Source organism: Coptis chinensis, chromosome 3 (genome assembly GCF_015680905.1).
Source record: "Coptis chinensis isolate HL-2020 chromosome 3, ASM1568090v1, whole genome shotgun sequence".
Lineage (NCBI taxonomy): Eukaryota > Viridiplantae > Streptophyta > Magnoliopsida > Ranunculales > Ranunculaceae > Coptis > Coptis chinensis.
In genome coordinates this window covers 88,983,320-88,995,298 of record NC_141458.1, presented here as the reverse complement: position 1 = coordinate 88,995,298, position 11,979 = coordinate 88,983,320, and the positions used below count along the sequence as shown (strand labels likewise).

Genomic DNA, 11,979 nt, shown 5'->3' with positions numbered 1-11,979 from the left:
ATTACTATGTGATATTTCAGTTTTTATGATATGCAACGTTATGACACTTAGACATCAATCTAATTAATAACGCGTAAACCAAAAATACATGAAACAAGATACTCATACGTTATCCTCTGAAATAATATATGCAATAAAGTTCAATAATGCGTAAACAATTTACCGCAACCTATTAGATCTCTCAACACAACAAGTTTTGGAAATGAGACTTATGACTAAAGATGTCATGTGATAGGTGGGCATTTATTGAATGTGTCATAAATGGCCGTTAGCGTTATAATTGGGTATTCATTGACTGTGTCATGAATGACCCGGGTATTCATTGAATGTGCCATGAATGACCAGATTGTTTGGACCGCCCTAGAGAGGAACTAAGGTATTAAGCCTTGGGGTAGTGGTATTAATTTGATTATGCGAGTGTTTGAGTTTTCTTTTGAATACCTAATATAATATCTACATATGTTATATAGAAGTTCTAACTTTCTTTTGCAGGAGGGTAGGACTTAATAACATTTTGTGTAGGGACGCGGTCCTACTCTTATACATCAGTGGATATCGGTAAATTTTAATTCAATGATTTAGATATTAAAACGAGTTATTAGAATGAGTTAATATAATGAAAGTTTTGTTTGGAAAGAAACTATGTCGGTTGAAATGACGAAACTACCTGTCTTCCAAGCTGAGAATGATTAAGTTATGGAAAAATATAAAGTGATTGTTTGGATAATTAAAGTATGATAATGGTTTTATGTGGTTAGTCTACTCATACCAAAGAAATTTCATTTTGTCCCATGTTTGCTTTGTTTTGACAACGTGGGTGTGTTCTTGGGAACATAGGTGGAAGGCAGTGGAACCGCGGCGTTTGATTTGGATTTGATCTGGAGCAGTTCGTTAGTTTTTATTAGGTATGATCTTTTTGAAAACATGTAATAACATAGTTTCATATTCATATGACATGAGAATACGATGTTGAAGACCTATTATTCTTAGAATGTTATATTGATGTTTTATTGGGACGGAAGATAGTTTTTTATAAAGTGAAACAGAGAATTTTTGGAGATTTTTGTTGTTAAGTTGATTCTTTATGATGTGGGTTTTAGGTTTTGATATATGTTGTATCCACCCCGTCATAGCCTGGGTTTTTAGACAATTGAACCGAGTGATGTTTGAGATATTTATATTTCAAATATTCACTTTGTAATTGTTTAGAAATTCGGGCTATGACACTTGGTTCCCACAACTAGCTCCAAAGGATCATCCATGGCGCTACATGCCAAATCATGCGATGACACATCATATTTCTGGAAACTATTTATACTCTAGTATATATTTTCTCCTTATCTTTTTAACTGTAGAGAAAATTAATCATTCTAGTTTTCCTTCTATGTATTTTGGACTTTGAATACTTCTTGATTAGTTTATATGACAAAAAGTAAATGGAATGTTGTGCAGTTGTGGTATGCGGCTGGAACCAAGGATACTTCAAAGGAGAAGAATTCCCTAAACAGAACTATATTGTAAAGGAAGGACAGTTAGCGAGTTGATTCTCTACTCAAAAACGGATATCGACTATAGAATGTATATTATGCAAATAATGGAGCATTCCCTTATGACACCAATAATATATATATGTAGTTTAGTTTAGGTGTCATTCTCTTTCCTTTTAATTATAAAAGACTATTCTGATTTGAGTAGTTTATTGATCAGCCTAATTTGTGTTTCCTAGTGATGTAGCAAGAATGTTCTATACTTCTATTTGATAGCTTGCTTGAGAACTACTTTTGAATAAATTCCTATAAATTGCTTCGACTTGTGTTTCTTTTAGGTCATGCCTTCATCTTTTTAAGCTCTACTAAAATAGACCACAATGAAAACTACTTAAAACACTTGAACCTGGTGTGGTTCGAAAACCTCACCTACCAACCGTGTTTGGCTCAAATGCAAATCCTTTATTGTTTATTGCCTTGGCCTTTTATATGGTTATTGCTATTTGTTAATAAAAATAATTTGTGAAGTACGTAGTAGATGAGATTTTGAACAGAGGTGAGTAAAGGAATTTGCATGTAGTACATACTTATATACACCAAAATCCTACAGAAAAGGAAGAAAGTCTACTTAGAAGTCAGAACTGTCATTAGAATACTGCAGACCCTAATTAGCATTTGCATCCTTTTTGTTAAGAAATCAGTAGTGGAAGCTTTTTGGTGGACAAGTGTCAAATTCACTTAACTAACACATTGGAAAAGACTGATCCTTGCAACAAAGGAAATTGGAGTGGAAGTAACCATGCACCAATCAAACAGGAAAATATAACTTGCATTTGTTTACTCACTCACTTTGAGGAAAGGAAAAGAAAACCCATGAGTAGTCCAATATGGAATAGAAAATAAAGAAATGTAATGAATTTTTCTTTTTGATGTGTCTATTTGGTTATTTCAGAAAAGGAAAAAAGAACCTAAGAAATGAATCTATGATGTTTGTGATGCCAAAACTTAAAAAAGAAAAGGAATAGAAAACTACATATCTTTTATTAAGCTTTATTTCTCTTTTGCTTTTCCTTTTCCATTATTATTTGTTATGCAAAAGCTAAGAAAAGAAAGGAAAACTAGTATTTTTTTGTTCTTTTCCTCTCAAATCCGAGAGTTGAGCCGTTGAGCTATGAACTCGAAACCCTTTTCTTTCCACAGTTTAGTTTCCACAAGATAAATACAATTTTCCTTTCCACAGTAAAGAAACACACTAAACTTATGGAAAAGGTGGACCACGCTAGAATTTTCCTTTCCTTTCCATCCTTGAAGTGTGTAAACAACGGCAATGTAATAAATATGTAAGAAGTGAAGAAGCAAGACAAACCAAAATGCATTATTATATTTGCCAGCCGTGATACATCAGTACATGTATGCAAAACATATGCATTAATCCACATGTAACAGTTACAAGTTGAAGAGATCCTGTGATAACCAAAAAATCTCCAACATGTAGTACTTAGGAAATATGGCACGAGCTATCAGCCAGGAGAGTGCGTTGGAGTGGGGCAAATAGGACAATCGGAGAATGCTGCATGTTGTTTACCGTGTCGGTGACTTGGACAAGACCATAAAGTAAGTTTCTTCTCTTTATTATAGGCGATTTGTGGATCTTCTAAACTTTTATTGTAATTAGCGGGGGGAAATATATTATATGATAGAATTACTTGTTTTGTAGGGTCTTTCATCTGTAAGGGCTTCTCGAGCTGTTTATCTTTTTACAGTTTTTAGTAAGGGGTAATTACGTGTTTGGGATTGTTAAATCCCGGATTAGTTCTCAAACTCGCAAACTCTTTATCACCAAATTCCTGAAACCATTACTCGAAAAGCTGCAACTTATAGAGAGGGCAGAGTTTTGTGAATACCAGAAGGTGCTTGGAGATACAACATAGCTGGGACACACCTAGAGGTGGAGAGGAATATATATTGTCAAGAGTAATGTCTTAGGGATGTAGGTGCCATGTGGCTCCTCTCTTTATGCTTTTTCATGGAGAATACTCACGTAAACTCGGTTTCCTTGCCGTAAGATTTAAAACTTGTCATTAAAGGCAATCAGCCAGAATCAAGGTATAAAAGAATGCCATCAATGCAAGTCTTTATCAATAGAACCTTCTTCAATGCGTTTCTCTTTTGTTATTATCTCCTTTTTTGTACACGTTTGTGAGTTGTTTCAATAATAATGCACAGTTATGAGCATAAGCTAATTGTTGTTTGGTAAATGCAGATTCTATACAGAATGCCTGGGGATGAAGCTGTTATGAAAACGCGACATCCCAGAGGAGCCGATACACTAATGCCTTTCTTGGATATGGACCTGAAGACTCCCACTTTGTTGTTGAACTCACTTACAGTAAGCTTTTCTTCATCCTTTTGGACATTTGATGTTATAAACATTGATGCTTCTTCCTTCAATATTCAGAACTGGAACATAAGTTTATTGTTTAGTTTAAATAATAGTGTACTCTTGTGGTCTATGGTTGCTTCTCGTTGATTATCATTTATTCTTAAAACTGATACAGATTACGGAGTTGACAAGTATGATATAGGAGCTGGTTTCGGTCATTTTGGTGTTGCGGTTGAGGATGTAAGTTTTCTGTTTCAAAGGAACATTATCTATGGAAGTAATTTCAAATAGACGTGCTTTGTTTATGCATCACCTGTAATCTCTTACACTACGTATGCTGCATGAATATTTTTATTTGCCTTGCTGCGCGGACTTCCCATGATTCCACTATGTTTGTTACTGAAGAGTTTATGTCGTGGTATCATCTAGTTGGTTTTCCTGTCTAGATTTTTTTGAAACATGGATCTCATTATTAACTTAGACCCTAATCTGCTGTCCTTTTTCATGAACAAAATTTGAGGTTTGTTAACCTGAGGTCTGATTGTTCGCTTCCAGATTAGGGAATGTTAATGTAGAAACTGACGCTATTAATATTTTTATTATCGCTATCATATAATGAAATTACTTTGATTTGATTGCGGGTTTATGATTTGGTTGATACCAACACGATCCTCTCTCTCAAGGTTTGGCCCACTCTTCCCCTCCACGGTTCCACCTCTTAGCGTCACTCTCCTTTGACTTCCAGTCTTTTTCTCCATTTTGCCCTCCTCTTGACCAATGTGATTGCTTTACTCCTTTACTGTATTTCCAATTTAGGTAGTCTCCCTAGCTACTTACCTGAGTAGCTAGCACATTATAACAATAATGCCCATCTGTATCAATTCTTTATTATATATTTTATGACGAAGTAGATATCATTTTTAACAATATAAGGTGAACTTGAATAGTTGAGTTTGTATCCTCATAATATTGATGATTATTTTCTTTCCCCATGTTTCAATACATCTCGACGAGACTCATCTTGTTATGCTAAGAGACTGATTAGAGTGATGGATACATACTGAAGGTTCTGATAATGATCATATAGATATTGAAGGTTCAAATAATGTTCCAGCACTTTGTAGTGATCTATATTTACTTGTTTGTTGGAATAGGTTGCCAAGACGGTGGATCTCGTAAAGGCCAAAGGGGGGAAAGTAACCAGAGAGCCTGGTCCAGTCAAAGGTGGAAATACAGTTATTGCTTTTGTGGAAGATCCTGATGGTTATAAGTTTGAGCTTTTGGAAAGAGGGCCAACACCCGAGCCTTTGTGTCAGTTGATGCTTCGTGTGGGGGATCTCGATCGTGCAATACAGTTCTATGAGAAGGTAAGGGTCTGTCTGCACAGAAGCATAAAGTCATTCCTTTCGATGTAATTTGCATATGTATTTGCAAATCTTTGCTGCCCGCATTATGTATACCAATGTCTGAAATTTTGTTTTTCGTTGTTTGAAATAACAGGCTTTTGGCATGGAACTTCTCCGCAAACGTGATAACCCTGAGTACAAGGTAATTAGACTCTTGCCTATAAACAGACTCCACCTAGTTCTGTTTCTATTTGTAAACATTCATGCAATAGCATACATTAGTCGGCACACATAATAGTACATTCATGAGGACTCGAGCAAAGCAACACATAATTCCAACTGAAAACATTAGTATGAACCCGGCTCGGAAAGAGCCTTACTAGCTACACTAGTAACATCAGTCAGCACACAGCATAAGGGATAGTTTGCCACTGAACCTGCTCTTCCCTTGTCTAATGAAAAACATTGATGCCAGACCTGATCGTCAGGGGAGACTATTGAGAAGATCTGTGATTCTGTTCCAAATGAAAGAGGCTGTGAGACTTGGGCAGAATCTAAACACATGATGTATTTTCTCTCTGCTTCTTAACCACAGGCCTCGATTTCTCAAGTTTACGAATATTAAATACAGTTCCACAGACACCGGATAAAAATAATTAGACCAGACTTTGGATCATCCACACCACAGTGAACTAGAGGAAAAAATGACTCAATTGGAATTGCTGTTACTTTCTCATTGGCGATAGAAAGACCGATCAGAACAGGATCCTTGAACATGGCATATCAACCTAATGAATGGATGCTGCTTTTGGCTGTGGTGGTATTACTGATCATCTGGCTTTCTTTCATCTTGGAAGTTCTTCCTCCTTGTGTATGTCATATCCATGCACTTGGTAGAGGGCGTATAGCTCTTTGGTTTCCTATGCATTTAACTGACAGTTCTGGTCTATGAACAAGCTATCCACAGAATTGCTTTTGAAAGTGGGTTTTGTGTTTGGGTGGTGATAGGTGCAGAGTAGTGGCCTGTGGGAATTTTATTTTGTCGCTTGATAAGTTAAATTGCTTCTTCTGGTAAGAACAATACAGCCTGAATCATTGGGTAGCAGAGAGTCCTTCATTAGCTAACTACTTGATTCTGAGTTTGGTAAAAAAACGTATTACGTTCCATTTGTTTAGGTGTTTGTTTAATGGTGTTGGTTTTCTCACTTTTCTGTCATTATTTTTATAGTGTTAACTTTGTTTAGTATATTATATTCGCACTTTTTCTGTACTGACGCTTTGGCTCATTTCTTTCAGTATACAATCGCTATGATGGGGTATGGTCCTGAAGATAAAAATGTGGTTTTGGAATTGACATACAACTATGGTGTCACAGAGTACGACAAAGGAAATGCTTATGCGCAGGTGCATACTTCTTTCCTCTCCTACAAAAAGAAGTGTAAAGAAAATTGAAATATTGAGCAGTGTGAACTTAAATCTGCAGTCTCAATACAGTCCTGTTAGTTGCCTCCTGATTTCGTTCTACCTAATAAGTTTTCCACAGTTCTATATCTCCCTGGGCTGGGTGTTGTCTAAACTTATTTAATTGGTCAGTGGGTATCTCTAAGGTGATTTTCTTTGCTTCTTTTACCAGATTGCAATAGGCACGGACGATGTTTATAAGACTGCAGCCGCTATTAAGCTTTATGGTGGGAAGATCATGCGGGAACCTGGTCCCTTGCCTGGCATCAACACAAAGATTACTGCTTGCTTGGATCCCGATGGTTGGAAATCGGTATGTCTACTAGACCTTTTGCTTCATGCCTAGCAGTTTAAAGTTTGTTGTGTTCAAGAGATTTGCTGTCATTATACTAAATCTGCTAAACCTTTGGACTGGGGATTAAGAAAGAGGCATCTGTTACATTCTGATTAATGCCTGTTAGGTATGCATGCAGGACCAAAACCTTTTAGAGAGAGAATCTTTTCACTGACTAGATAGCCAGACTGCTGAAAGTTGGAGGCTTGTGTGCAAGATTCATTAAATTATACCATCCTCGATATAAACTTGAGTAGAGAAACATTCAAACATAAAAGCAAAAGAACTTTCTTAATTTGCTTCTTGTAGCTTGAATTTCAGAGATTGGACCGTTGGAGGCTTGTGTAAACTAGAGCATCCTCCATATGATTGAAAGTTTGAAACCAAGTGCAGAAACTTATACAAACTCTACTAATCCTGAACCTCCTTTGCTTTTATCCCCACCCTTGTTTTTGTCTTTTGTTACCTCTTGGCAAGTTGGCAGAGCTGACTGGCTCACTGGCTCACTGGCATCATAAGGTTAACTCTACAGATTGTCTCGCTTAGTTTCAAAACGTTCTATTAAGTTATCGACCCTTTCAGCTAGAGAGAGCAAGAAATAAGGCTATGTCCAATGGCCCCGTATCCTCACAAAAGTGGTGTGGGGAGCGGCGGTTTTTACCCTTCATCCGAATATCACTCTCTATATATAGAGAGTGTTTTTGAGAAATGCAAAGTGCATTCTACGCCAGATGAAATGGCGCCACTTGAAGTGGCGCAGAATGGTTAAGCATATCATTTGGCGCCATTTGAAATGGAGTCAATTGTTTTGTGTCCCCTCCAAGTCAGAAATTAATTATGACCAATTCTTTTTATTTATTTATTTATTTATTTATTTTTTAATTTCGCGCCGGTCGAAGTGGCCTAGAATGGTCCGAACCATTGGACACCAAAATTTACTCCCTATCCTCAAAACACTGTTTTTTGGTGGAATTGAGATGGAGGGTGGATGCACCATTGGACTCAGCCTAAGGAAGAATAGATATGATAGGGTTGAACCACCGCCATGTAGGGAGGTGGAAATTTCCGTGGCACGTGAGGTGGGGAGGGGTTGTCCTTTTCATTGGTAACTCCAACAAAGGAGAAAGCGCCAAAGGAGCTCGCAAGTCCATAGAAAGGCATGTATCCACAAGTTATGTGGCATGTGACCAGCACATAACTTGCAGTCTTGCACACAAAGGTCTCTAACAGTCAATAATGGTCAAGTGGACAATACCAAAATGCAAAAGGGAGGGTTAGTACAAATTTGGCCTGCTAAATATTGTTTTAGTACTTACTTGGTCCATGGGTGAACTTTGTTTCTTTGAGCTGTGCAACTGCTTATATGATAGATTCATGATAATCAATAGTGCTAGACTCTTTATTTATTTATTTTTTTCTTGTGCCTCAGAAGTTTCCAATTATGCGTTTTTTTTTTTCACTTTTTTTCCATTTACTGATTTTTTTTTAATAAAGTTTAATTTGATTTTCGCCCTTCATCTCGCAGGTTTTTGTTGATAATATTGATTTTCTTAAGGAACTAGAGTGATTTCGGAACAATCATCATATTTGCCTCAAGCATCCCACAATTGAGCCCATATGGAAATTCACCACGGTTTTGTCAATTCCGAGCTTGCCTCAACTGAATTGATTTTTCCAAAAGCTGCACCCCAGAAGAAAATGACGCTGAACCTGTGTAGATAGTCACTTTGCTTACAATGTTGACTGTTGTAATAAACATCTTCGTTACCATACACTTAGCATCAGCTGGGAAGTTTTTGATATTTATATCATCTATTAGTTTATTTATTTATGAAATCGATATTTACTTATGAAATCAAAACCTAGGTTTTACAATTTACATCTAAGAAGTTACATCTCCCAGACTATGTTATGTTGGCATGGTAATGCAGCATCTGCATGATGCCATTTGTCCACATTTGTTTCTCTGATGTGTTACTACATTCAAATTCAATTAACCTGTCTGCAGTTTTGATCCCAAAGTAAGTTCTGTGCTCACCACATTCTTCGCTTTCTCTTCCGGGCCACTGTTGAACATTGGAACAGACATCAAAAACCACACCTGAAAGCATGACATGTTGCTTGATCACAGATGAGCAGTGCAATTCAAGACCACTTAAGGTATAAAGTTTTGCTTACACTTTTTCTTTTTTGTGAAAGCTCCTACCATATGCCTGCTTTTCATTTTAGCAACCACCTGCATATGATTCAAGGTTCAGGAATAAAAGAAAGATGATTGATAAGTAATGACTTGAGAATGAAACAGAGAGCGAAAAAATAGTTTCTCCATTCTCTCCATATATCTCTCACTCTTCTTTACCTGCCAATTTGAATTGATATTGAACGAAACTCGCTTCCAGTGAAGAGCACCTGGTAGCACGTAGCATTCATGAATACATGTTAGTTGGTCAACATCGTTATGGAATTTAGAAATTCTAGGCTGTGAGCTACTTCAAAAATATCTGCGTGGAATCTTAAAGTCAATGGTGTAGAATTGTGGTGTGTGCAAGGGGTTGTGTAGTCATTGACATTGAAATACCTAAATAAGTTTTAAGGTTGTTGTCGGAGAACCATACCTTTCCTTGTACGCTTGAGTAGTTCTCCCCCTTTAAGAACAAAATTTAGTTCTGATGACATGTCCAGTTCTTTGCCTTCCTCTGATTGTTCCTCAGTTGAAGCAAGGACTGAAGTCTTGCATCCTTTTTGCAATCTTGCCTTGAGAGTTGCGACTCCTCTTAGGGCTGCATTAGTAACTTTTTAAAAGTCAGGTACTGGTGGATTTCACATCTTGTTTATAATTTCAAACTTTATTGCTCTGTGTGGACATTTTTATGTGCTCGTTTCATTCTCATTAAGCATATTATGTTTTACATGTTGTGGGGTTAGGCTGCATTATAAACATATCACCTTGAAATGTTTTTTTTTGTTATTATATTTTTTTTTCTGGAAAATGCATCTAGAAAGTTTGGAGATACCTGTTGCTGCCCTTGCTGTTAAAGTCATTATATCACCTGCTGTTCTGACATTTACTGCGGAATTTACAATGGTTAAGATTTGGTCATGATCTGCACCCATTTCCTCTGCAACTTCAACACAATGTGATGCAACCAATGCTGCTGCAGATGCAACTGCAACTGATATCCTGGATGGCTCATCATATTGATCAGCTGTTTTGTCTGTTGATGATGTTGCGGTAGCTGCAGCAATTACAGCTACAGCTGCAGCAACGCCTGCTACGGACACGGCACCATGTAATCGGGCATTGTGGGTTCGGATCTCCTGCTTCTTCTTCTCCCTCTGATCTTTTAGCCTTCTTCCAATGGTCTTTCCTTTCAGCACACTCTTATAAAGCTGAAAAACACTCATTAGAATACGACACTAACTAGCATGATTCAAAAGTTAAATTCAGCAATAACATTACAGGTTATGGACCATTATCTACGCTTTAAACAGTCCTGGTTTGGGATATCTGATAAACTATCCAAAGTTTATGTACTTTAATAAGCAGAACGAGTAAATCTAGAGCAAAAAAGAATAGCAAACAAAGGAGATTCCAATCTTTTAGCATAAAGAGTAGATGCACAGATACCCCATTTTTGAGCAAATGCTGGTTTGATAGGAATTCTGGATTTAGTGCTTGGTGAAATAGATAAAGCTCCTGCACAAACTTGTGAATAGTGTGAAGAACAATTAGAGATCGCATTAACATGTCTGAGATGACACTCCAGCAAGGCAAACACTAAGATGACGACGTATGAAGAATCTAAGGCCGGTTTGCTAAAATAAAGAAGAAATATTATAAATCTTCCGATAGTGCGGTAGTACCTTGGTATCTTCGCTCTCTATTTGATGGTTATTAGTACTTGATTGAAGAGGAGGGAGTTGCTGGGATATATGTGAACTCTTTTGCTGCATACATATATAGATGCAAACCCAATCAAATATGTGATGGCAGAATTGATGTTTGGAAGTTTCCGAACTTCCGAACCTTTAAAAAAGTGAAAACAAATGGTTAACTGATATCACGCTCAAAAGTAAGTGGAGCTGTCTTACAGTTTCCATTGTAATGCCATCATCCGAGAAAGCTGTAGTAGAGTTGATATCATGACCTTCCAAACCAGGTGAACACAATGGAACTTTCACAGGGAAACTGGAGTGAGGATGCGTTTCAGTAAGAGCTTTGGAAAGCTCCAAAGCAGATAGGCTCCATGATCTGGCTAGAAACTCCATCGACTCAGTTGGAGTTTCAGGAGGGGCACATGCCAATGATATCCAACTCGCCGGGGTGTCTTCTTCTATGTCTTCTAGTCGACCCGATGAGCACTTGGGACGATAAACAAATGATTCCATACCCTGAGGTGGTAATCAGTCGAAATGTTGAGCATTTACGAACACTAAACATAAACACAATACTGTGAAAACAGAGTTTTAAACTAAAGACAAATGCGTAAAAAAAATAAAATATATGATCTTATTGTTGAAACCTTGATATGATGTACAGTTTGCTGTCGATATGTGTTGCTAGCTTGAAGTCTGAAGTACGAGTAAAGCACTTCATGAAAAGAGGTGCAACTCTTGAAACTACGTAAAGACAAGAAGCAAAGAGAAGTGGGGTTGATAAATAAGGAGCAGCATTGAGTTCACTTTTGGTAGTAAATATAAACCAATGAAAAGGAGTGGTGCTTAAGTATTTATTCTGATTAAAGGAACCTCCTCAAAGCTGACCATCTTTTGTTCCCCAACACAAAATATCCTTTTTTCGTTCCACTCTTTGTGCTTTTCAGGTAAAGAATTTTCTTGAGCGGCGGGAAATCATCATAACTACAAGGTCCACCGTTGATGTATGGTACAGTGGCCCTGCTTCTAGCACTAGCTAATGAGACCATGATTAAACTCTTCATCATTTTTCTCAATAATGTTCCACATTTC

General features: G+C 37.2%; 1 protein-coding gene and 1 pseudogene across 11 annotated transcripts; one reads left to right on the top strand and one right to left on the bottom strand.

Annotated features, from left to right (window-relative positions):
- The first annotated feature begins 3,003 nt into the window (after nucleotides 1-3,003).
- Nucleotides 3,004-8,890, top strand: LOC147511489 (putative lactoylglutathione lyase, chloroplastic; annotated as a pseudogene). Its single transcript, XR_015219417.1, has 8 exons — nucleotides 3,004-3,101; nucleotides 3,751-3,876; nucleotides 4,046-4,110; nucleotides 5,025-5,237; nucleotides 5,371-5,418; nucleotides 6,513-6,620; nucleotides 6,850-6,990; nucleotides 8,537-8,890. The product of XR_015219417.1 is annotated as a putative lactoylglutathione lyase, chloroplastic (transcript).
- On the bottom strand, nucleotides 8,831-11,667 carry LOC147511488 (phosphoinositide binding protein). Of its 10 annotated transcripts, none has more exons than XM_086603176.1 (9): nucleotides 11,535-11,667; nucleotides 11,104-11,403; nucleotides 10,876-10,959; nucleotides 10,640-10,717; nucleotides 10,026-10,401; nucleotides 9,627-9,803; nucleotides 9,371-9,420; nucleotides 9,190-9,247; nucleotides 8,831-9,112 (listed from the first exon to the last, which is right to left on the bottom strand). In XM_086603176.1, exons 2-9 carry the CDS (start codon nucleotides 11,398-11,400, stop codon nucleotides 8,916-8,918), a joined length of 1,317 nt encoding a protein of 438 aa, XP_086459302.1. In that variant the 5' UTR covers nucleotides 11,401-11,403; nucleotides 11,535-11,667; the 3' UTR covers nucleotides 8,831-8,915. The 10 variants fall into 10 exon arrangements, with proteins under 10 accessions (XP_086459302.1, XP_086459308.1, XP_086459304.1 ...); XM_086603182.1 differs by having other exon boundaries at nucleotides 8,831-9,077; XM_086603178.1 differs by having other exon boundaries at nucleotides 9,627-9,791.
- Between the last annotated feature and the right edge of the window lie 312 nt (nucleotides 11,668-11,979).